General features: G+C 44.3%; 1 protein-coding gene across 1 annotated transcript in view; it reads left to right on the plus strand.

Annotated features, from left to right (window-relative positions):
* Nucleotides 1-21,362: 21,362 nt before the first annotated feature.
* Nucleotides 21,363-26,790, plus strand: part of LOC311147582 (poly(rC)-binding protein 4-like) — a gene marked incomplete at both ends in the record, with an annotated part of 18,972 nt that continues 13,544 nt past the window's right edge. Inside the window, 4 exons of the mRNA XM_084184327.1 lie at nt 21,363-21,470; nt 21,823-21,846; nt 23,446-23,478; nt 24,971-25,087. Coding sequence (XP_084040453.1) covers nt 21,363-21,470; nt 21,823-21,846; nt 23,446-23,478; nt 24,971-25,087 — 282 coding nt within the window. The remainder of the gene's footprint in view (nt 21,471-21,822; nt 21,847-23,445; nt 23,479-24,970; nt 25,088-26,790) is intronic.

Raw genomic sequence — 26,790 nt, forward strand, 5'->3', positions numbered from 1 at the left:
TGTGCGGCGTGTGTGTGTGTGTGTCAACCATCATTTGTTTCATTGGCACTCTAGGTTTACTGTTTCTCAACCTCTTTCAACCTCTTGCCATTTAGGAGAATTGTAATTCAGCAAAAGCTTTACAGTGAACAAAGGGTACACAGACACAGTCAGGCATGTAAATAAAATCACGAATCAGCTTGGAAAATGTTTTAGTGATATTTGAACATTCATGTACACTTATGATCTGACCTTCGTCAAAGTACTGCAATGCTGCTACCAATATCAAAAATCAGCTTGATGTTGGCATTAGAGCTTTGGATCTCCTATTTACTGAAGCTGTGCACAAACAGCATATGCTCAAAGTCCTTTTCAAAGTCCTCAAAAATGTTGATGGTTTATTTTTCTTTGAAATTCTGTGTGTTTAGCAGGTTTATCAAGGCATAATAAGTTAGACCAATTATAACACAAAAGGCACCATTGAATTTTAGTGGATCAATCACCATGGACTTTCCAGGAGAATAAGGTAAATTAAATAACATCCGCATGTGGATGGTCTGATTGATTAGAGAAAGCTTGGTACCAACTGACGCTCCTTTATGCAACTAAATATGGAGAGCTTCCTGTATTCTGTTTTTGTGTCTGTTTTCAGTCTGGTCAATCCTACTACACTCCTGGAAACCGGTATGACGAGAGACATAAGTCATGCATATCAATGATCCAATATCAGGCATCTTTTCTTATGTCATCTTTCTGTAAGCTGAGTTTTTGACATTATTTTATTCTACCAGGAGATCTCGAGGTTAAGAACCTAATTTCCGAGAGAGACCTGGCATTAGTGCATGCTTACATACTGTCATGGGCCTCTCACTCCACCGGGTTACCACCTTAATTTTCTTCCACTCTGCTCACCACTCTCTCGACTCAGCCTAACTAGCTCCACCTGTCCCTGCTCTGCTCTGCTCTAATTACTCTGCCAGCTGCGCTGCATTACCCACTACCTCTCCCAGTATTTAAGGCCCTGTCTTTCAGCTCTCCGGTGTCAGATCGTCTGCAAAGCTCACACCCGGAACCTGTTTGCTCGCGCTTCTGGCTCACCCTGGTTTTGTGACCCCGGACCTGCCTGTTTTTTGGATACTCTTCTGCCTCAGGAGATCCAGACCTGCTTCTGCCATTACGACTCCTGACTACTCTTCAATCCCGGTAACTCTGACCAGCCTTCTGCCTTGCTACTACGTATTTTGGATTTCCCTTGAACTGTACTGCTGCCTGGTTTCATTCCGCCCTGTTGTGTCTGTGTCTCCCCCCCCCCAGGACTTCTGGACCACCCACCACCGGCTTCATAGGACGCATCGCTGCCACTGGGGGGGGCACAGACCCAGCGCATTGGACGGGATCCCTGTTACCCCTGGAGCCTTCATTCACTCCCTACTTCCCTTTTCCCTTAAGTTTAATAAACTTTCTGGTGTGACGCAATTGTGGTCCTCTGGTCGTCTGTCTGAACCGTGACAGTACGATCTGACCATCATGGACTCAGCGCACACTTTCCCCGACATGGAAACCGATGAGCATGAGCAGCAGTTCCAGCAGCAGCAACAACAACTCGCCATGATCATTCAACTCCTCACCAACCTTACCCCAGCCAGTCTGCCCACCAGCCCAGCCCCCGAGTTACCTGCCCCGGTCATTGCAGCCGCTGCTCCGGAACCCAAGATTGGAAACCCCGAGCGGTTCAACGGTGATTCAACCCAGGTCCGGCCATTCCTGACTAGCTGCCGACTTCAGTTCTCCTTGCAGCCAAGGACCTTCGCCACGGAGGGGGCTAAAGTTGGGTATGCCATCACTCACCTGACGGGCCGAGCTCGACTCTGGGGAACAGCAGAGTTCGAACGTCAAACCCCCGCATGTGCAACCTTCGACCTGTTTGCTGAGGAGATGCTGAAGGTGTTTGACCTGGATTCACCCACCGCAGAGGCGTCTCGTGAACTGTTCAGTATTCGACAAGGCAGACGTACAGTCGCAGACCATTCCATCGACTTCCGAACCCTGGCTAGACGAAGTTCTTGGAACACACCATCGTTGGTGGACGCGTTCTTCCATAGTTTGGCTGACTATATCAAGGACGAGTTGGTCTCCCATGAACTGCCTTCCACTCTTGATGAAGCCATCGCACTGACTGTCAGGATCGACAGAAGGATACAGACCCGTCGTCGTGAGAGGGGGCGCCAAGGTCCACCTACTACCGGCATTCGGAGAGATCCGACTGGGCTCCTGTCATCTACTGCCACTCACCCAGGTCAGCTTGATCAGTCTGAGCCTATGGAGATTGGGCGAGCCTCCCTCACTCCTGCAGAGCGCCAGCGCCGCTTCACCTCAAACCTCTGCCTCTATTGTGGAGGTGATGGACATCGGGTGGTAACCTGCCCTTTAAAGGGCCGAAGCTCACCGGGCATAGGGGGAGTCCGGTTGAGTTCAATGACCATCCAGTCCTCCGACCGCAAACCCCTGCTGCAAGTTCACCTCCGCCTCTCTGACTCAACTCACACCCTGGCTGCTCTGGTGGATTCTGGCGCCGAAGCCAACATAATGGACATCAAGCTGGCACGCCAACTGGGACTGGAGAACCTCCGTTTGACACCTCCTATTCCTGCCCGGGCACTGGACGGACACTTACTCGGATCGGTCACTCATGTCACGGCCCCGGTCTCGATGGGTCTGTCCGGAAACCATCAAGAAACTATCCAGTTTCACCTGCTCCCCTCTCCAGGCCAACCCCTCATCCTGGGTTACCCATGGCTCCGCCGGCACAACCCTCAGCTCGACTGGGTGACCGGGGTGATCAGGGAGTGGGGAGAGGACTGCCACCGAACCTGCCTGCTTGCTGCCGCACTACCCCCTCGGCCAGTACCTACTAACTCCGCTCCTGACCTCTCCAATGTCCCAGAATGCTACCATGGTCTCAGAGAGGTGTTTAACAAAGCAAGAGCCACATCTCTGCCCCCTCACCGACCGTACGACTGTGCCATCGACCTCCTCCCTGGAACAGCTCCTCCAAAGGGTCGTCTTTATTCGTTGTCTGCTCCTGAAAGAAGGTCCATGGAGGACTACATCAATGGCTCTCTGTCCGCAGGATTAATCCGTTCATCTTCATCTCCTGCTGGTGCTGGCTTCTTCTTTGTGGGGAAGAAGGACGGATCTCTTCGCCCCTGCATCGACTACAGGGGACTCAACGACATCACAGTGAAAAACCGTTACCCTCTGCCTCTGCTCACCTCTGCTTTTGAGTTGCTCCAGGGAGCCACTGTTTTTACCAAGTTGGATCTCAGAAACGCTTACCACCTAGTGCGGATCCGGGAGGGAGATGAATGGAAAACCGCATTCAATACACCAACAGGCCACTACGAGTATCTGGTTATGCCTTTTGGCCTCACCAATGCTCCTGCTGTGTTCCAGGCTCTAGTGAATGATGTACTGCGGGACATGTTAAACAAGTTTGTCTTCGTTTACCTGGATGACATCTTAATCTACTCCAGAAACCTGTCGGAACACACCCGCCATGTCCAGCAAGTCCTTCATCGTCTTCTGGAGAATTCCCTCTACGCCAAGGCAGAGAAATGTGAGTTTCACGTCAAGACAGTGGCCTTCCTGGGGTACATAGTGGCAGAGGGAAGTATCCAAATGGATCCTGCCAAAGTATCAGCAGTCACTTCATGGCCAGTTCCGGAGAACAGAAAGAAGCTGCAACAGTTTCTGGGGTTTGCTAACTTCTATAGGAAGTTTATCCGGAACTACAGTACCGTTGCTGCCCCTCTCACTGCTCTAACCAGCACCAAGCAACCCTTCACCTGGACCCCAGCAGCCGACAAAGCCTTCAGTACCCTCAAGGTGAGGTTCACCTCCGCTCCCATCCTCCAGATGCCTGATGTGGACCGGCAATTCATTGTGGAGGTGGACGCCTCGGATGTGGGAGTTGGTGCTGTGATTTCTCAGTGGGCTGCGGAGGATAGGAAGCTCCATCCCTGTGCCTTTTTCTCACGTCGGTTGTCCCCCTCTGAGTGCAATTACGACATAGGGAACCGTGAGCTGCTGGCTGTGAAGCTTGCCTTGGAGGAGTGGCGTCACTGGCTGGAGGGGTCCACCATTCCATTTCTCGTTTGGACCGATCATAAGAACTTGGAGTACATCCGCACGGCCAAACGGTTGAACTCCAGGCAGTCCCGCTGGGCCCTGTTCTTCACCAGGTTTAATTTCACTCTGTCATACCGGCCTGGATCACGCAACACCAAGCCAGACGCCCTCTCCCGTCAATTCCAGAAGGATGACACCCCCTCCAAGGACCCTGTGTCGATTCTGCCAAGTCCCTGCATCGTTGCAGCTCTGACCTGGGCTGTTGAGGAACAGGTGCTGGAGGCTCTCCGTAACCAGCCAGGTCCCAGCACTTGCCCAGCTGACCGCCTTTTTGTCCCCGAAGACCTGAGGTCCCAGGTCGTTCAGTGGGGACATGACTCCCGCCTAGCTTGTCACCCTGGCTCCACCCGCACTTACAACCTGCTCGCCCAGAGGTTCTGGTGGCCCTCTCTGAGGAAGGATGTACGGGAATTCGTCCAAGCCTGCCCCATCTGCAACCAACACAAGTCGTCCTGCCAGCCCCCAGCCGGATTGCTGCAGCCCCTGCCTGTGCCCAGACGTCCCTGGTCTCACATCGCCCTTGACTTTGTCACGGGGCTGCCCCCTTCAAGTGGCATGACCGTCATTCTCACCATCGTTGACCGTTTCAGCAAGATGGCACACTTCATTCCCCTCCCCAAGCTCCCAACCGCCAAGGAGACCGCCCAGGTGGTCCTGGAACACGTCTTCCGGATCCACGGGCTGCCAAAGGATGTAGTTTCTGACCGTGGTCCACAATTCTCCTCCGCTTTTTGGAAGGAGTTCTGTCACCTGCTGGGAGCCACAGTCAGTCTGACTTCCGGATTCCATCCCCAATCCAATGGGCAGTCAGAGCGGGCTAATCAGGAGCTCGAGAAGGCACTGCGATGCATGACTTCACGCAACCCCCACTCCTGGTCGCAGCAATTGACATGGGTGGAGTACGCACACAATTCTCTGACCTGCTCTGCCATCGGTATGTCCCCTTTCCAATGTGTTTATGGATACCAGCCTCCTCTATTTGCCAGCCAGGAAGAGGAGGTTACTTGCCCATCTGCACTTGCTTTTGCCCGTCGATGTCGCCGCACCTGGTCACAAGCCCGAGCCACACTCCTCAGATCCGTTGCCAGCTACACTACCGGGGCCAACCGTCGGAGAATTCCTGCTCCCACCTACCATGTTGGTCAAAGGGTGTGGTTGTCATCGAAGAACCTGCCACTCAGGGTGGAGTCGCAGAAGCTGGCACCTCGGTTCATTGGCCCATTCCCTATCATAAGAGTGATTAGCCCAACTGCTGTCCGGCTCCAACTGCCTAATTCCCTGAGGGTGCACCCCACTTTCCATGTGTCTAAGATTAAGCCCATCCATGAGAGTCCGCTGGTCCCTGCTGCGCCTGGTCCTCCTCCTCCACGGCTCGTCGATGGTGGTCTGGTTTACACCGTCCGCCGCCTGCTTCGGTCCAGACGGAGGGGTAGGGGTCTCCAGTACCTCATTGACTGGGAGGGCTATGGACCTGAGGAAAGGACCTGGGTGCCAGCTAGTCGGATTGTGGATAGGACTCTCATCACCGCTTTCCACCAACGGCATCCTGATCAACCTGCAATCCGTAGGGGCCGCCCCAGAGGGGTCCCTAACCGTCCGGCCCGCTCGGCTTCCTGTCCTGTGCCTGATCCTGTCTCGGGACCTGTCCCATCTCCCGACCACGGCCCTCCGGCTTCCTCCGAGGATGAGGACGTTCACTCGGACCGTTCGGAGGAGTTCTAGCCCTCCTCCGGCTCCCCTCCTCCCGCCCGGCGTGGTGTTGCTCTTGGGACTTCTGGGGCCGTCCCTTGGGGGGGGGGTTCTGTCATGGGCCTCTCACTCCACCGGGTTACCACCTTAATTTTCTTCCACTCTGCTCACCACTCTCTCGACTCAGCCTAACTAGCTCCACCTGTCCCTGCTCTGCTCTGCTCTAATTACTCTGCCAGCTGCGCTGCATTACCCACTACCTCTCCCAGTATTTAAGGCCCTGTCTTTCAGCTCTCCGGTGTCAGATCGTCTGCAAAGCTCACACCCGGAACCTGTTTGCTCGCGCTTCTGGCTCACCCTGGTTTTGTGACCCCGGACCTGCCTGTTTTTTGGATACTCTTCTGCCTCAGGAGATCCAGACCTGCTTCTGCCATTACGACTCCTGACTACTCTTCAATCCCGGTAACTCTGACCAGCCTTCTGCCTTGCTACTACGTATTTTGGATTTCCCTTGAACTGTACTGCTGCCTGGTTTCATTCCGCCCTGTTGTGTCTGTGTCTCCCCCCCCCAGGACTTCTGGACCACCCACCACCGGCTTCATAGGACGCATCGCTGCCACTGGGGGGGGCACAGACCCAGCGCATTGGACGGGATCCCTGTTACCCCTGGAGCCTTCATTCACTCCCTACTTCCCTTTTCCCTTAAGTTTAATAAACTTTCTGGTGTGACGCAATTGTGGTCCTCTGGTCGTCTGTCTGAACCGTGACACATACAGTGTTCGTACACAGAGAATCACAGTATTAGCTTGTCATTTAAATAATTATCTCTCTGGGATGATTGTTTGTTCATTGAGGGAATATAAGGATGAGATAGAATACCCCCCATAGAAAGGTGATCTTTCCCTGGAAGATAGTGACGATCAATAAAGGACAGAATGGTGTGTGTCTGTAAGTGCGTGCGTGCATATGCGTTTGTTTGTTTGTTTGTGAGTCGGAGAGAGACAGAGAGAAGGGTAATGTTTTCCATGTCTGTCCGTCTATCCATTTATTTCTGAAAGAGAGAGATGGAGAGTCACTGCTCACTCAGAGACAGGGAGAGAGGGAGAGAGACCATCAGGCATGGCTGACGCTGACTCTCAACCTACATGTCATTCCTTAATGAACTCCAAGAATCAAAGATCTAATAAGGAGTGGAAGGGCCTCTTCAATAATAAAACCCAATCAGCATCTCTGCAGCAGCAGCAAGCGCTGAGGGCTCAGAAGACTCATAAATAACAGACTCTAGGCCTGACACATGCTGCTCCAATGGCTGGGAACTGCCAATACCCTTCCTCATTTACAACCAGGCCCTGCCTGCTCAGTCAGAGGTAAATAAGCAATGTTCTAGTCAATGAGGATGGAGTCATCACGGTCTCGGTAAGGCTGTGGAGTATAGACAGTAGCTCTGCTTAATTGGTGTAAACTGTAGACCATGACCACCTGTATGGTGACTCTGGGTAATAGTTTTCAGAAGAGGAGGTAAAGGGAAGTGGGGATCTTGAGATGATTTGTTTTAAAGGATGCAGGCTTATTAGGTGAGAGTCATAAGAGCTAAACTGAGTCATACAGATTATATTCAAAGATTCAATTCAACCATATTTTATTGTTCTATACCTTATTATGTCCTGACTGTTGATTTGTATTCAAATATAAAGGCTCGGCCTTGTTGACATAAAAGCAAAACAATAATATTCAGAGTCAGCTATGTTTTTAGTCATGTCTTGCATTTGTTGTCACAGAGGTTTTCATATTACACATATAAATTTTTTCTTTGTGTATTTTAGACAAATCTCTTGTAGCAATGAACCTGTATTTGAGTCCATAACCTGTGTTTGTCAGTGTGTAATGAATATAGACTCTGTAGGGAACAACCAATGCCTCCCACATCCTCGATTTAAAATAGATTTTGTGTTGCAAGTACTGCTTTCTTTATCAGATGTTTTGACAAGATGTGTGAGCATTGTAGAACAGCTCCACTATGAAATACTACCAATTTAGAATGCATTGATCTGTGAACAGTTCTTCCCCACATACCTTCATAAGGCTTGAAGAGTGCACAATAAATGTAGCTCTTTTTTTTAGCATCTTGTTTAGCTATGAAGCGTTTCTCTTGACTAAATGCAATGTGATAGTCTTGCTTCCTTTCCTATCCCAGGTTTGAACCCAAATAGCTGACAGCCAAGGGGAGTCTACCCTTCATGAAAACACTACTGTATCTATTGTGGCTCTGGTAGGCGCATCACACTGCACAGCCAAGCCCCATGACTCCTCTCTTGCTGCACCAAGGGCTCAATTCAGCCTAACCTGCTCTGCAGTATTTAATTTTGTCAAATACTCTGGAGTAGTTCTTTGGTCAAATAATCACAGATTGTTTTACTACTGCTACTACTGCTACTACTACTACTACTGCTGCTACTACTACTACCCAAGGGCGGCGCACAATTGGTCCAGCGTCGTCCAAGATAGGGGAGGGTTTGGCCGGCAGGGATGTGGGTTCGTTTCCCACGGGGGGCCAGTATGAAAAAAATAAAAAATAAAAAACATGTATTCATTCACTAACTGTAAGTCGCTCTGGATAAGAGCGTCTACTAAATGACTAAAAAGTAAATGTAAATGTACTACTACTACTATTACTACTACTACTACTACTACTACTACTACTACTACTACTACTACTACTACTACTACTACTACTTCTTCTTCTACTGCTACTTCTTCTACTAATACTACAACTAATAATACTACTACTGCAACTACTACCAGGTGGATTCCTCTAAATATTTCTAGTTTCAGATTAAAAAGTGTGTGTGTGCGAGCAGTAGTTTGTAACAAAGACACTTTGTAAACATTACAAAGTTGAGTTTAATATAATTCCAGCATAATGATTGAATTTCAGTCCCATGAGGATGGCTTATACAGCCCAGTATTTTACACTTTAATCAGTCAACAGACACTATTATGCAGAGTGACTTACAAGCTGTGCATAGAACCACAATGAAGAGGCTGAACTGCTACAATAGACACCACAGCACTTCAAACGTAAGTGGTGTTAAGTAGTGTATGTATATATACAGTGCCTTCGGAAAATATTCAGACCCCTTGACTTTTTCCACATTTTGTTACGTTACAGCCTTATTCTAAAATGGATTAAATAAATACAAATCCTCAGCAATCTACACATAATACCCGATAATGACAAAGTGAAAACAGGTTTTTTGAAATGTTTGTAAATGTATAAAATAAATAAATAAAAAATACTTTATTTACATAAGTATTCAGACCCTTTGTTATGAGACTCGAAATTGAAAAAGGTGCATCCTGTTTCCATTGATCATCCTTGAGATGTTTCTACAACTTGATTGGAGTCCACCTGTGGTAAATTCAATTGATTGGACATGATTTTGAAAGGCACACACCTGTGAATGTCAGAGCGAAAACCAAGCCATGAGGTCGAAGGAATTGTCCGTAGAGCTCAGAGACAGGAATGTTTCGAGGCACAGATCTGGGGAAGGGTACCAAAAAATGTCTGCAGCATTGAAGGTCCCCAAGAACACAATGGCCTCCATCATTCTTAAATGGAAGAAGTTTGGAACCACCAAGACTCTTCCAAGAGCTGGCTGCCCGGCCAATCTGAGCAATCGGGGGAAAAGGGACTTGGTCAGGGAGGTGACCAAGAACCCAATGGTCACTCTGAAAGAGCTCTAGAGTGGCTTCGGAACAAGTCTCTGAATGTCCTTGAGTGGCCCAGCCAGAGCCCGGACTTGAACCCGATCGAACATCTCTGGAGAGACATGAAAATAGCTGTGTAGCAGCGCTCCCCATCCAACCTGACAGAGCTTGAGAAGATCTGTAGAGAAGAATGGGAGAAACTCCCCAAATACAAGTGTGCCAAGCTTGTAGCGTCATACCCAAGAAGACTCAATGCTGTAATCGCTGCCAAAGGTGCTTCAACAAAGTACTGAGTAATGAGTCTGAATACTTATGTAAATGTGATATTTCCATTGTTTTATCTGTAATACATTTGCAAACATTTCTAAAAACCTGTTTTTGCTTTGTCATTATGGGGTATTGTGTGTAGATTGATGAGGGGGAAAAAACAATTTAATCAATTTTAGTATAAGGCTGTAACGTAACAAAATGTGGAAAAAGTCAAGGGGTCTGAATACTAATAGTGAGCTAAGGGGCTGTCTTAGTGACAGTAATCTGCTTTGCGGAGCCAATCTATAAGGCAGTGCACTAAATGAAGGTTTCTCTTTCAACCGGCCCTCTACATCAGCGTGTTTTTGCAACTGCGTTTGGGGGGAGAAGCTTTTTATCCCCCCCCCCCCTCTTCAGCTGCTGAGTGCCTGAAATATTTAACAAGGACTGCACTATTTTTGGATTTGTATTCCGTTTGTTATGTAATAACCTGTTGTGTTTCAACCCCACCGCACATGGTAGTGTTTTGCGTAAGTATGCCACTCTCAGACAAAGACTCGCTTGGCAAACTGAGGCAAAGTGTGTTTTACCAATGAGGGGTGTGCTGCCATTGTCAATATGATGCAAGATTACTTTGAATGACAGCAGGGGTTGGGAATGTACAGTATGTGGCTCCAAATACCATGCCATTATATTTAACATTAAGGTATTTTAGTATTGTGTGTCCTTTTATGCAGTAATTAGGTCTCTCGCAGGCTGTTTTGGGCCTCTCTGGGCAAATTGTTGTGTTAGATTTAATAACAACGTACACACTGAAAGCTACAAGCTTCTCATATCCTTGACTTATTTTGTTCTAGAAGCTATTGATCTCCCTCTGTGTCTGTCTCTGTGTCTGTGTCTGTCTCTCTCTCTCTCTCTCTCCTCTCTCTCTCTCTCTCTCTCTCTCTCTCTCTCTCTCTCTCTCTCTCTCTCTCTCTCTCTCTCTCTCTCTCTCTCTCTCTCTCTCTCTCTCTCTCTCTCTCTCTCTCTCTTTCTCTCTCTCCTGAATGCTCTCTAGTGAGGTGTCAGATTCTCTGACTCATGCTCTGGGTGAAAGCAGGGGCATCATGCACCCCAAAAATCTGAGGATGGCTGGGGGTCTCTGCTCCCAGTCCGCATGCATTCCTGCAAACTATGCCATAATCATTATGCTTAATTCTATGTAAAAAAAAAAAAAGAATAAATCTAAAGCCAACTTCAGAAAATTGCTATGTGGCTAGTAATATTACAGAGAAAAAACAACAAAAATATTTGTATTTTATTATAAACAGGACAAATCTGAGGGGGCAAGCTCCCTCATGCCTCCTATGGGCATGACTCCTCTGGATGGGAGGAAAGTGGGAGGAAGTGATGAAAGAGCAGATGAAGAGGGGAAAAGTCATTCTGCAGATAGAAAGATTGACCTTCATCCACTAAGAGGACTGAGATAAAAGCTTGAGTTAATACCATGCCAAAGTGTATTCAGTTCGATGCCAAAAAGTATTCAGAATTATGTATGGTGCAAACGCAAGCTCTCTAATAATCGAAGCTGTGCCATTGGAAGTGAAGACAAGGCAAATTAACCAAAGAAATACTAGCTTTGTTTTTGGGTCCTGTTTTCCAAAAACATAATCCAACTGCTTTAGTCAGTGATTTTTTAAACCAGTTAAGGATTACCCTATTCTTTTTGCATTAGAGCAGAACGGAAGTATGCTAGATAATCATCTGCACTGGCACTGCTGTCCCCACTACCAAAGCCAGTATAAATATAGCCTCTGACACTGTGTGGGAATGGTGGAGGAATGGTGGCGTATAACGTGAATGTCTAGCAACCCAAAGGTTGCGTGATTGAATCTCATCACAGACAACTACTTTTCAATTACTTAAAATGTTTTAGCTACTCTGCAACTACTTAACATGTTAGCTAACCCTTCCCCTAACCCTAACAATCCTTTTAGCTAACCCTTCCCCTAACCCTAACCTTAACCCTTTAACCTAACTCCTAACCTTAACCCTAACCTTAACCCTAGCTAACGCTAGCTAACGTTAGCGTTAGAATTAGCCCTTCTAGCCAAAATAAATTGTAATTCGTAACATATCATACATTTAGCAAATTGATAACATGTTGTACGAATTGCAATTCGTAACATATCGTACGAATTGTCATTTGTAACATATCATACGAAATGGATGATGGACATCTACAAATGAATACATACCATACGAAACGTAACATATCATACTAAATGGAGTGTGCCAGATTTAAGTACAGAATAATATGAACTGCTCTGAGACCAGATTGGGAACCAGCAGCCACTTGGAGCTAAGGGTTGACATCACAGAAACATGGACTCTGTAATGATCATTAGCTATCTGGATGTTTGCCTTGTATTGTTTGTTTCTCTCATGCTCTACTGAGAGGAACTATGGTTTCGTTATTGATGACTTCACACATGCCATGAAAGCAAATACCTTACGAGTGGCATCATCAAGTGATCACCGGAGACTTTTGATGTTGTGAATGTCAACCAGAAAGAATGACAGTTCAGTTCGCTCCCCTGTTTTGCTTGTTTCCACTCAATGTGATCTCAGAGCATTACGAATTATTCTCTGTGTAAATCTGAGACACTCCATTTAGTATGATGTATGGTATATGTTAATTTGTGGATGGCCATCATCCACTTCGTATGATATGTTCCGAATTACAATTTGTATGATATGTTACGAATTGCAATTTGTACAATATGTTACGAATTACAATTCGTACAATATGTTATGAATTTTAAAAACGTACAATATGTTACGAATTTGCAAAAGGTATGATATGTTATGAATTACAATTTGTTGTGGCTAACGCTAACGTTAGCTCTAGGGGTTAGGGGTTAAGGTCAGTGGTGGAAAAAGTGCCCAATTGTCACCCAGAGCAAACTTGAGTAAAAGTAAAGATAGCTTAATAGAAAATGACTAAAGTAAAAGTAAAAGTCACCCAGTAAAATACTACTTGAGTAAAAGTCTAAAAGTATTTGGTTTTAAATATACTTAAGTATCAAAGTAAAAGTAAATGTATAAGTCATTTCAAATTCCTTATATTAAGCAAACCAGATGGCACAATTATATAGTTTTTTACATTTACGGATAGCCAGGGGCATTCTCCAAAACTCGGACATAATTTACAAACGAAGCATTCGTGTATCGTGAGTCTGCCAGATCAGAGGCAGTAGGGATGACCAGGGACGTTACAGTTGCCAAACGTTCACATTATATGCCCACCCATCCACCCTCCTTTTGTGTTTGCCTTAAGTAACGTTCTATCTTATGTAACCATACCAAATGTAACATATCATACTAATGTGAGTGTCCTGGATTTACCTTTACTGTGTTACATCTAGTGTATGAGACCAGTCTGTTTCACTGGGTCTTGTTGTGCATTGCTAGCAAATGATGAGTCCCTTTCACAGTGCATGAGCTAGTATGGATTGAGGGCTGACAGGACAACCAGAGACAACTGGCATTTTATGTAATGACAGAGTGTCATACTGACTTTATGGTATCAGTTGTCAACCCTACCCTACCCACTAATAATACAAATCAAGCTCACAAACACCTGTCTCATGATAGTGTCAGAGAGGGCTGTCACTCTTCTTCCTATCTTTCTCTCATCGTTATGTGTTTCTACAAGTTGCCATGACATAATGCATCACTTAATATTGATTCCCTGTAGAATTCTGTGAGATTTGGGTGTTGTTCAATTCCATATCCCATATGCTATGTTTGCTCTGCAAGAGGAAAACTTGCTCTGACTTTATTTGTCTGAGAATTAACTCAGAGTACATGTGAAATATATTGCTCTTAGAAAACCACATCAGTGGAAGCACAAAATGAGCTAAGGCTCAAATGGCTAAGATGACCAGCCAGCAGTGTACCAGGGCAGGACAGGACTGTTTGACTCCTCTCTGCGGCAGTAAACTGGCTTAAGTAGCAGGAGTGAATACTGGATCTGATACAGAGGGAAGGATAGAAGAGGGAAGCCCCCCCGTGCAGAGGTTTGACCCCTCCCATTAGAAGTGACAGAGAAGGAGACAGTGATGCTGAGAGATAAAACACTGGTCTTTCATTTCAAGTCTGTCTTGTTTCTTTGCAGCCTCTCCATCTCACTCGACCCTTCTCTCTCTCTCTCTCTCTCTCTCTCTCTCTCTCTCTCTCTCTCTCTCTCTCTCTCTCTCTCTCTCTCTCTCTCTCTCTCTCTCTCTCTCTCTCTCTCTCTCTCTCTCTCTCTCTCTCTCTCTCTCTCTCTCTCTCTCTCTCTCTCTCTCTCTCTCTCTCTCTCTCTCTCTCTCTCTCTCTCTCTCTCTCTCTCTCTCTCTCTCTCTCTCTCTGTCTCTCTCCTGTCTCCTGTCTCCGAGGAGGGAAAGTGAAAAGCAGTTCAAGGAACCGTTACATCCTCGAGTGGAACCTAATTTCTTTAAACGTCTTTAAGTTTAGAACTGGCCAGATTGTTTATTTCTAGAGTATAGACTTATATTCAATTTCGCTTAGAGGTTCTAGAGAGTTCAGTCATGATTGGGGCTTATATTGATATTACAAAGCACACTGAAATAACTACTCTATTACATTTAAAAGACAATAGATACTGGCCTCCGTTTTACATACACATTCGATTTGACCCATTCCAGCTGGTTGCTTACGCATTCCACCAATTATGCTGAATATAATGGCCCAGACATCATTAAAGGCTGTGCACAGCTGCAGCTACAAACATGCTGCTGACACAGAGGAGGTAAAATAAGGTTGAGTTTTTGTGTGAAATAGGTGATTTTGACTTGTGTTTCCCAAATGGTGGTTTGCGACAACAAGTTGGGTTGCCCCTAAAAACTGAGTTGTGCCTTGATTGATACTAAGTTATGTCAAATAAATGTCCATTACTTTCAGTATGGTACCTATGGTACCCAATAGTGCCTATAAGAATTCTGCCAAAGGCAACATCAAATCATCACCATCCACACTCTGTTCCAAAGTCATCCCTGTCTGAATGAACCCTTCCCCTTTATAGAGGTAGAACCTCTACCCTTTCACTCATGTTTGGAGCCTACTGCAACACAAAGACAGGCCGGGTGTTTCAATGGGTATGAAAGATGTCAGAGAAAATGGAGGAGGCGTGCTCCCTCATTAGGGTGTGGAGTGGACGAGTGGTGCCATTAGAACCCAAGTGTCTGACCACTCTTGTTTGCTGAAAAGGAACTGATGGGGCTGGAATCTGCTCTCTCCCTCTAAAACAGGGAGGCGTATACTTTTCTGATGGTTAATGTGGTGCCGAGGTCTCTCTGACTTTCGAAAATAGCGGTGGCTGTAGTACATAATTTAATACATGAATTATGAATACCTTTCTTGCTATAACAATGGCAATGTTTTTTTTTTTACATTAACTCACTGATTTAATTCAGTTAGACATCTTCAGAGTATGGATTAATTCTATGTCAATTCAGTTAACTCAAGAGGTGAATTGAAATTCAAGTCCTCATAAAATAATGAGTTATTTCAAATTAATCCCTTGAAATGACTGAAATGGGATTGAAATAGAATGAATCCCTTCGAGCCCTGTGTTGCTTATCTGCAGTATGAAAGGCATCATGGCAGTTGCTGTGGCTCCTAGATGACTCTTTCCCCTCCCTTCTAACATCTCAGCAGCTGAGGACCTTGTGATCAAAGCCTATCCTCTCCTGTGTTAAAAGTGGACACCCTCTCCCTTTGTGTGTGTGTGGGTGGGTGGATTCCTGTCCTCCTGCTGCTGTGTGTTATCATGCACTGTATGTGTGTGTGTACGCGTGTGGTGTATTCTTGGTATTTTATTAGGATCCCCAATAGCTGTTGCGAAAGCAGCAGCTACTCTTCCTGGGTTTCACACAAAACATGAAACATAACATAATAAAGAACATTAATAGACAAGAACAGCTCAAGGACAGAACTACATCAATGTAAAAAAGGCACACATAGCCTACATATCAATATATACACACAAACTATCTAGGTCAAAAAGGGGAGAGGCGTTTTTGCAAGGGGATGTTGCTTTATCTGTTTTTTTAAACCAAGTTTGCTGTTCATTTGATCAATATGAGATGGATCGGCTCTATATAATACTGTACGCTTTCTTGAATTTGTTCTGGATTTGGGGACTGTGAAAGACCCCTGGTGGCATGTCTGGTGGGATAAATGTGTGTGTCAGAGCTGTGTGTAAGTTGACTACGCAAACAATTTGGGATTTTCAACACATTCATGTTTCTTATAAAAAGAAGAAGTGATGCTGTCAGTCTCTCTGCAACTCTTAGTCAAGAGAGACTGGCATGCATAGTATTTATACTAGCCCTCTGATTACAATGAAGAGCAAGACGTGCCGCTCTGTTCTGGGCCAGCTGCAGCTTAACTAGGTCTTTCCTTGCAGCACTCAACCACATGACTGGACAATAATCAAGATAAGACCAAACTAGAGCCTGCAGGACTTGCTTTTTGGAGTGTGGTGTCAAAAAAGCAGAACATCTCTTTATTACGGACAGACCTCTCTCCATCTTAACAACCATTGAATCTACATGTTTTGACCATGACAGTTTACAATCTAAGGTAACACCAAGTAATTTAATCTCCTCAACTTGTTCAACAGCCACACCATTCATTACCAGATTCAGCTGAGGTCTAGAACTTAGGGAATGATTTGTACCAAATACAATGGTCTTAGTTTTAGAGATGTTCAGGACCAGTTTATTACTGGCCACCCATTCCAAAACAGACTGCAACTCTTTGTTAAGGGTTTCAGTGACTTCATTAGCTGTGGGGTTTTTATTTTATTTATTTTTTATTCATGAGTACGATGGCTCACTGTTCGTTGTTGGCATTTCCTGCCTAAGTTTGCCCACTTTGCCAATGAAGTAATCATTAAAATAATTGGCATCATCAAATGGTTTTGTGATGAATAGGACATCTGATTCGTTGAAAGATTGAATTTGAATTTGTTGAATTTGTTGAATTTGTCTTTCTGCGCATCATTTCATTTAAAGTACTCTAAAGTTTTTTCACATCATTCTTTATATCATTGATCTTGGCTTCATAATACAGTTTATTCTTCTTTTTGTTGAGTTTAGTCACATAAATTCTCAATTTGCAGTAAGTCAGCCAGTCAGTTGTGCAGCCAGACTTATAAACCACTCCTTTTGCCCCATCTCTTTCAACCATACAGTTTTTCAATTCCTCATCAACCCATGGAGCCTTAACAGTTTTAACAGTCAGTTTCTTAATAGCTGCATTTTATCAATAATTGGAAGAAGCAATTTCAGAAATTCATCAAGTGCAGCGTCTGGATGCTCCTTATTAATCACACCAGACCAACAAATATTTTTAACATCATCCGCATAAGAGTCACAGCAAAATATTTTGTATGATCTCTTATACACTATTTTAGAGAGAGAGAGTGTTTGGAACTTTGGCTTTCCTGGATATAGCCACTATATTGTGATCAGTGCATCCAATGAGGACGGATACAGCTTTAGAACAAAGTTCTACAGTATTAGTAACAATGTGATCAATACATGTGGATGATCTTGTTCCTGTAGTGTTTGTAAACACCCTGGTAGGTTGATTAATAACCGGAACCAGATTACAGGCACTGGTTACAGTGAGAAGCTAACTCTTGAGCGGACAGCTTGATGAAAATCAGTCAATATTCAGGTCCCCAAGAAAGTAGACCTCTCTGTTTACATCACATACAGTACACTATCAAGCATTTCACACATATTATTTAGATACTGACTGTTAGCACTGGGTGGCATGTGAAGTGTGTGAACTGTGAAGTGGTCTCCCTTTCCACTTACACTATTTGTGTACGCAAGTTGACACCCTTTATTTTTTTTCTACTAAGAAATCTTAACTTTTTGTTGAAGGAGCCTCTAAAAGAGTAGTTATTCTTGTCAGTATAATAACTAAGGGGAAAGTAAAATTTATTTTGGGGTTCTTAGAATGTGTTTTGCATATGCCTTTAATAAAACTTTTTTTGTGAATATTAAGATCCACCCAAGTAATTAATTAGAATTGAACCAATCGTAAAAGACTGTCAATTAGACATCCCAACAGGACTGTGTATCTGCCTTAGCTGCTCTCCACCCTGTCTCCGCCCTGTCTCCACCCTGCCTCCGCCCTGTCCTCACCCTGCAGTGCAGTCTGGTACCTCGCTAATTCCCCATGCCCTTAGTTCTGAGTAGATTTGAGTTCTAATTTAGAACAGAGGGGCTCTGTTCATTCTGGAACGCTGGTGCTTGGGATTTTGGGAATGGGTTAGTTCAGAGGCTCACCACACCACCCCCTCACCTCGCAGACACAGATCACATGCCTTGTTACCAGTCCAGAGAGCAGCACATAATGATCCCTCCACCCATTAACTCCTAATGCAATAAAGCGCTAACATTTGAGCCGTGCCCTACAGCATAATGAAGTTAGCGCGTCGTTACGTAAATGTGTGTGCCATGATAATCAGATGTGTTTCGGAGCATGATCCAGAATGCACACAAAGGTTTCTTCTTTTAAAGATAAGAGAGTGAATGTTTGTTTTTTCTGTTTATCTGTAGTCAGCCATCTGGCCACTATTTTGTGTAACGTCTTGGAGATAATTGTAAAGGACGCCACACTTCTTGCTTAGCAAGTACCGTTTCCTCCCGATTCGGTCCATACCTGGCACAAACTCAGAACCTCTGCCTTGCTAGCACACGTGACCACCCTCCGGAAGCGTCTTACCAGTCGGCGCCACGTGAAAAGCTAGCGATTCGCTGGCGCTATTGGAGACACCTCAGGCTGAGGAGTAAGTTTCACACATCCTCATGTGCTTCATGAGGCGTGAATATATAGTAGTAGATTAGCCTATATAATCTTATCAAGTCAATCAATCAAATGTATTTATAAAGCCCTTTTTACATCAGCAGTTGTCACAAAGTGCTTACACAGAAACCCAGCCTAAAACCCCAAAGTCAATCCATTGTGTCTCTTTAAAAGCAGATTGTTTCTAGACCAGTTCATACCTGGCCGAGGCTGACAGACCAGCATTGCAAGGCTGTGCCGTGGTCATGAAAAGGACACCACAGGGGCTTAGGCAAGCAGCAGCCACGCTACCGTATGATAGATAGTCAGAGAGGGATGGCATGTTAGGTTTAAGCCTCGGCATGCATACATTACATAAATAAACAGATAGCTAGCACCCCTGGCTGTTGTGTGAAGACAATAAACCTGCCTAGAATGGGGTCCTCTCAGAAATAGCACCTCATCAAACAGCAGCCTCCCTTTGATTAAACATGACCTCCACACATATGACATACCCCAACGTGCCTGCACAAAAACAACACGGGACACATTTACATCCACATGCCGCCCTAACACAGTTTGACACATTTATAAAGGGATATGAAAATGCTGGCTAATAAATAAGGAGGCACCTGCTGGAAGTCAGAGGGAGCGATCGTGTTTCTCAGTGATAGCTCCAACACTAGGCCAGCAGCAGCATACTTGGGTATTGTAGGCTAGGTGGAATGCACTTGGCGGACGGTCAGCAGCGTTCCTATTAAACAAGTGGCCTTGACCAAACAGGGAGGATGGGATACGTGAGTCACTCTACAGGGGACAGGTGCAGAACACAATCCACATGCAGGGACTGCATCGTCAGCTGGACTGCTCTGAGTATCTCAAAGAGCGTCATACAAATTAGACGTATCATTATTAGTGTTAGAGTAGAGGGCTGAGACTACTGTGTGTGTCTGTGAATTATTATGTGGACTGCAGACTGCAGTTGGGGTCGATTCCAATTCATTTCAGGAAATGAATGCAATTTAATACATCACTTGAAAATACACATTTTTAAACATTGGCAATTTTCCGTTTACAATTGTATTGTTTTTTCACTACTTCCTGAATTGGCTGGGGCTGGAATGGCATTGAGTGAATGACTCTGGAGAATAACTCTATAAACAGTGATTTATCAAAATCACCAAAATGTTATGGGGTAATTTCACAGTTCTTCACCTGTTCTTTGGGACTGTGCGCTCAGTTTGCTACTGGTGCAGCAGTCAGCTAGATATATAACTAACCATGTACTTCCCCTGTCTGAGATGACAACAGTCAGAAACCACCATAAATCAAGATGAAATGTTAACATTTCCATAAGCCCTGTGTGCCTAGACCCAGGTGACTCACACAAAAATCACATGTCACAAGAACTGACATGAACCCAGTGTACCCAGTAGTGCATTGATCATATTGGGGTCAGTGCAAAGGCCTCTCATTTGTTAGATGTGTTGCACATGTTTTAATCTCTGCACTATCCATATTTTTGATTTCTTTCTCACTGATGCTGAGCGTATCTATTTCTGTGTATTACAACCTACCTAGACTCATTGTCAGAGCACACACAACACAACACAGCACAGCACAGCACAACTCTCCCCTCAATCAATAAGCTGAAAAACTAAAAACAACTGGAAGCTGTACTCTAATTAAATGAACTTGTTAAAACCAAAGTGCTATTGTAGCCTACAATTAAAAAGTCTGAAAGGAACAATCATTTGGGCTCAGTCTCTCTCCAACCTATCTGATTATAGGGAAGTCAGCTGCCAGTTAATCAAGGGCCAGTCAGTCTCTTCCTGTACTCACTAACACTCAGTTGTTGTCTATTAGGGCCCAGTCAGTATGAAAATGTATGCACTCACTAACTGTAAGTCGCTCTGGATAAGAGCGTCTGCTAAATGACTAAAATGTAAATGTCTCCCCGCTAGCCAGAGTGGACTGGTACCCTGCAGCAGACAACAGCACTGCTAGGAGTCAATAGCCTGCTCACACATTGTTCCTCATTATGACTCTGTTATCAATTTACAATTACCTCAGATGGATGGGACCTTGCTGCTTCATTATCAGTGGTTTAATTGATATATGGTTTTAATGTGCACATTGATGGGCAAACCAGGCAAAAGGATATTGTGAATTAATTTGAGCTTTATGTTGTGTTCAGTGCCTACTTCGGTTAGTTCATAATGGTAACCTTAGAAATAGCTGTCTATCTGCATACTGTATTCACTCTCTGTGAAGTCCACAATGTCTTTGTAGGCATACTGTTAGTTAAGAATACTGTTAGTTTATCACTCTGAATTTAGATTATTTTTCAAGCATCTTGTATTATGAGATTGAGATTTGATGGTGGCTCTGCCTTAGGAATGCCTTGTCATGCAAACCGGATATTTTCTCCATTGACTTCCTATTGCAAGTGACATTCTAGTTCATATCACGTCATTAAAATGTTGGGGTAAAACAACACAACAAATCAGTAACAGTGTTTGTATTGATATCTAGTTGTATTGATACCAAACGTGTATCAAATCTGACATAACGCATTTTCTTTACGTTGTCTCAGCAGAGCTTTGAAGGACTGGGGAGTGACAGAGAAGAGAGAGAGAAAGAGCAAGAGGGAGCAGCGGCCTTCATCTGACAGCGTGACCATTGGATGACCCTCGTTCATGCGTCTCCCTGTGTGCAACTCCCACATCACTATGAACTGTGAGCAGGACTTTGGAGACGGGGGCCTGGGTGTGACCCTCACACTCCGACTGCTCATGCACGGCAAGGTACGTATGAGGTGATGGTTTAATTGAATGGGAATATCTGGGAATATATAGAAATAGTTGTAGGAAGAACTGTAGCCATATAGGAATTATCTGTAAGGGATTAGTTAAGGTATTAGGATTCAAATATAGGATGTAATTACAATATGTAAATTATTTTCCTACTGACTCGCTCTGCTTTGTCTGTAGAATTTAAATAATACAAATGAGAGATTTGGTTAAGATATTTATGTTGATTTAGCACATAAAGAGGTCATTAGGGTATGTTTAAAGGAGTCTATGTTTAAATATTTCAATAACTCTTGTATTTCTTAAATTTCTTAATCTTATTTTTTTTTTCTCCTGACATTTTTAGGAGGTTGGCAGTATCATAGGCAAGGTGAGAAGGTTTATATTTTTTCTTCAATTATTTATGTTATTTATAACTCTTTTCAGAAGAGATACAGTATTCAGAAGGGCTTTCTGATCCCTTGTTATCACAAGGGATGCCTATTTTCAGATCAATGAAGACTATTTCTAGAGTTAGATTAATGTTGTACTATAAATTGTACTATAACAAAAGATATGGGAATGATCCTCTATTAAAAATAGACAATTGAAACCATGCCATTTTGTAAGTATTCATAAACCAATCTATGTGGACTGATTTTCCAAATCAGTCAATGTCTTCCCATTCTATTGTAGAAGCCAAACAAACATAAGGCCTCCTGACACACTTTGCTGACTGTATTTCCCCATCCCAAATGTAATTGCTTCAAACCAACCCACTTAAAACCTTCTCCATCCCCTAATGCAGTATGGTAATCCATCAAACAGAAACATTAGTGCATTGACTGCAAACCTCCGGTTGAAACTGAGCTCCAAAAGGCATATTACTGTCAGACCCTTGTGATCAGTTTAGTGTCTGCTAGGAGGGGGTGTAGGGTGCTCTCTTCCCCCTCGCTGGCTCCCACTAGCCCTGCAGCCTTGTAATAGAACACAGGCTAAGAGAGAAAGAGGGAGAGAAAGCAGGAAGAGAGGGATAAAGAAATATGGGGAGAGAGAGAGAGTGAAGGGACGACAGGGAAACCGATACAGAGGGGATGGGAGATTGAGAAAAAGAAGGGATGAGAAACAGAGAGGGAGAGAGAAAAGACAGAGAAAAAAGGGGATAAATAGATATGGAGAAGAAGTGGGAGGGTGAGAAATGCTGTGTGTGGCTCATGCTGTGCTGAGACCGGTAACCAGGCTCTCCATCCAAAGCATGTGTGTTAATAACTCCATTCTCCCTCCTCTCAGTCCTCATCTCTATCTCTTGGCTAGCCTTCAGACCAACATCCTCTACAGTATCCCAAATTACACACTAGCATGCTATTTAGTATGAAATAACAGTGTGGCTAAGTACACAAAATAGTATGGTAGTGTTTCTATTAGAAAACATCCAGTTGTCAATGTCATGGGTGTAGGAGGTGGAATCATTTGGAAGCAGGAAGAGAGAATGACGGGCTGAGGCAATCTAAAGCTGGCAGAGGATGTATGACAGAGATGTGACTTAATTCTACTCCTGAGCTTGGGTGGTGTGACTGACTGGCTGGCTGGCTAGCTGGCTGCTGGCCACACAGAAAGGATCTCACTAGGACAGGACAGACATTAGTCGATAATAGAAGAGTAGATATAGATGTGAATAAAAAGAGCGCAGATTGAAGTGAAAAGGGGTATATATTTGATACATTTTGGATGTGATGAGAATACTGTATATCAGTGGCCTTGTGCTAAACATCTCAGACTGAAAGAGGACTCTACTTTTCTATTCCATGACAGCTTAGATTACTTCTCAATGGAGGGGAAATGTAGTCAATGTGAAGAAAGGTATCCGATTAATAGGGATTGGAAGATCAGGCAGATTTCCATCTGCAAGTTGAGGACACACTGGGGGGGCAGTACTTTTTAAACAAACCACACACACTTCAAAGTTGTCTTTCATCTTCCTCTTTCACAGAAAGGAGAGACAGTGAAAAGAATACGGGAGGAGGTATGTTACCAACTTCCTATCTGTTAACACTGTCCATCATATGTGTAAGAGTACTCTACATTACCATAATGCATTCAAAGTAAAGCCTGTCATTGATTGATGAAATACATGTATATCATCTAGCTCCAAAGCAATCAATATCACATCTGGTTTCTGCTTCAATATGCATTATTTATCTGCAATCTTTATTTTCCGGTTATTGTGTAGTGCAGAAGTGTACCATCACGAAAAAGGTTATAGTTCAAGGCAAAACATAATCAAACCGGAGACGGTGTCTAATATTGTTTGCAATGCGTGGTGTAGAGTTCCATTAATATTAAACCCAAACCCTCTCTGGATGTTTGAGAAGGTTGACTGGGATAGCATACAGAACAGCCTCATAGTCTGACCATTCTTCTCTTTCAATTTAACATCTCTCCCTTTTTCACATTATCTCTCCTTCCATCCCTTCTCCTCCATTTCTGCCTGTATCAAGCTCTCTTTCTTTCTCCCTGTCTCTTTTTACTCTAGGTCTCTCTTTCCCTCTCTCTAATTTTCACTTACTCTCAAGCTTCCCCCCCCCCCCCCCCCCCCTTCTCAGTTTGTCCTTATTTTTTTATCTCTCCCTTGTCTCCTACCCATCTCTCTCCCTTTATGTCTCTCTCTTATTTCTCCCTCATAAACCTCAAGGGTGCAGTTGATCCGATGGCGCTTGATTAACTCTGTACAAAAAGTAATTAGATTGCCATTGTGTTGGTTCTCGTCCCTCTGACTCCTGATGCAAAGCTATTACATTTGACTTTATGAAGCAGAATGATAAACATAGGTGGTTAGACTGAGGGGGCATGTAGACTTATATAGCCACTGGATTAGTCTGCCAGTAAACCAGTCATCCATGCTAGTCATCCGTCCACCCATTCCGTCAGTCAGTCGAACAGGCAAGCCTTTAATTAGTTCCCCCTATGTGAGGCTCTCTGGCTTCCTCCCCAGGCCCTCTCTGTCCCCACGGTGTCAGACTGACTCAGTGGGATGACTGTAATAAACATCACAGAGGTTAAAGTACCATCATACCTCTACTACACACGTGTCCACTCTCCAGTCCACAGGGCTCTGGAGATAAATGAAATGACAATGGATGGAGGGATCAGAGTACCAGCCTGGGGATAAGTTACAGCGAGGTCAATTCCCTGTATGATGATCTAGCTATTTATTGATAGTTATCTGTAGGACAGGGTGTATTTACTGGTCCGGAGTTTGCTACATTTGACCTGTTCTTTTGATTTGTCCTTCATCCCAATGCCTCTTTTCCCATTACTAATACCCCTTTCCATTTACTTTATTTCCTTACTCATGCTAATTCCATTCTGTCCTCGTTACTTTACTACACTCTTGCCTGTGGCCCTCACTCTATTCACTCCATCCACCCGAACATGTGCTCTGCTCTCACCCTTTTACCTCATCTAATAGAACGTCAATAAAGCTGGACCCTGGTTCTTGGTCTGTCTCCCTACAGAGCAGTGCGCGAGTCAACATCTCAGAGGGATCGTGTCCAGAGAGGATCATCACCATCACCGGCTCTACAGACTGTGTCTTCAGGGCCTTCACCATGATCACAAACAAACTGGAAGAGGTAAGACAACACAATCAGTGTTTCCCTTAGAGATTTCTTAGGCGGGGCACAGCTGCCCCTCGGCTTCAATTGATTTGATATAGAATTTCCTGGTCTCCAATTCGATAATATGTTTTTATTTATACTGTACAGTTCATCCTGCAAATTGAAGTTATCGTTGAAAATCATTAGTCACATTTAATAGCAAGGTTTCCTCCCAGGTTGGCTTCTACTGCAGATTAATTTGACGTTGGATACAAGTTAGACTTGGTGCAAGAGCCTTCTAGTTTCTCATTATAATACTGCAGTGTGAAGTGTAGCTAGCACCGGGCCTTTTATGCAGCATAGTGACTTATTCAATTGAGCTTCGCATTGGAACAGCCCAGACAACTGGAAAGGAACAGGCGAGTGGCTCCATGTCTTTTATAGACAGTATATTGTATTGAAGGAGAACATGCGTCAGTGCTCCAGGTCTGTTGACGAAAGAGAAGATGATAATATGTTAACATGCTAATTATTTAAACAGATGAGGTTTGTTGTTTTATCCTTAATGTTCATATTTATCCATCAACAAACTAGTTAACATTGTAGATTCAGGGACATTTTGGTTGGTCTAGCTGCAGATACTAGCTTTGGAACAGTCGTTCCCCGCATAGATGGGCCGACGGAGCCTTGTTTCATAGCAGTCAGTAAACACACGCTGGCTGGGAACGCGCCGAACTGCATTCATTAAAGATTTTAAGCTCTCACCTCTTCCCAACCCTACTGTCAGCCGAAACTCCCCGAGTTGTCATGGCAACCTGTTGGCTGACCTACAGCGGCGTGTCTCTCACCATGCCTGAGTATTATGTGTCTGACATCTTTAATTAAAGGATAGAAAGAAGAAAAAAAACATCTCACTCGTTTTGGCCAATGGGTAAAACATTTATATTGTTCTCTACTATTTACTGTTATTAAAAGGCTTCACTACCGTAGCTAGGGGATAGATGGTCTAAGACTATAGATTCTAAGTAGTTCTCATCATTAATTTGATCATGAGGATTTAATCATTAAGGCGGTCAATGACATTTATTTTATCCAGTCATTATATGAGCACAGGTAAAGAGAGTTGGGTAGAGAACGGCAGAACGGCTGTGCTGTAGCGGGTAATTTGGACGGAGTCAGGCGCGGAGGTGTAAATCACAGAATAATGATTTCTTCAGCCAATACAGCGGTTCGGAGCAATGCGCAAAACAACGGCGTACTGGGGAAAACAAAACACACGGGTGAATATCCCGGCGTTAAAGTACATAATGCTCCACCGAGCTATTGACACCTCCACATGGAAACAATCACACACAAAAACATGGGGGGCAGAGGAATACTTATACAGGGACTGATGAGGGGATATGAACCAGGTGTGTGTAAAAACAAGACAAAACAAATGGAATGATGGGAAGGGGAGCGGCAGTGGCTAGAAGGCCGGTGACGACAAACGCCAAAGACTGCCTGAACAAGGAGAGGAGGCAGCTTCGGAGGAAGTCGTGACAGTGCCTCTCTAATCACAAAGGACCACAGTTCAGTGCTTGGTATAACTATTTCACTTGATTTGTTGCTCCCAAGAAAGGAAATAGAGCATTTATTTGCAGCAGGTTAGTCATTCTCCATTGATGTCTTATCGTCCTAACCACAGCATACACGGGGGATTAAGCCCAGAGCCTCTTTGTGTGACTGCAGCTTCTTGT

The sequence above is a fragment of the Coregonus lavaretus genome, assembly GCF_964263955.1.
Source record: "Coregonus lavaretus genome assembly, chromosome: 20".
Taxonomy (NCBI): domain Eukaryota; kingdom Metazoa; phylum Chordata; class Actinopteri; order Salmoniformes; family Salmonidae; genus Coregonus; species Coregonus lavaretus.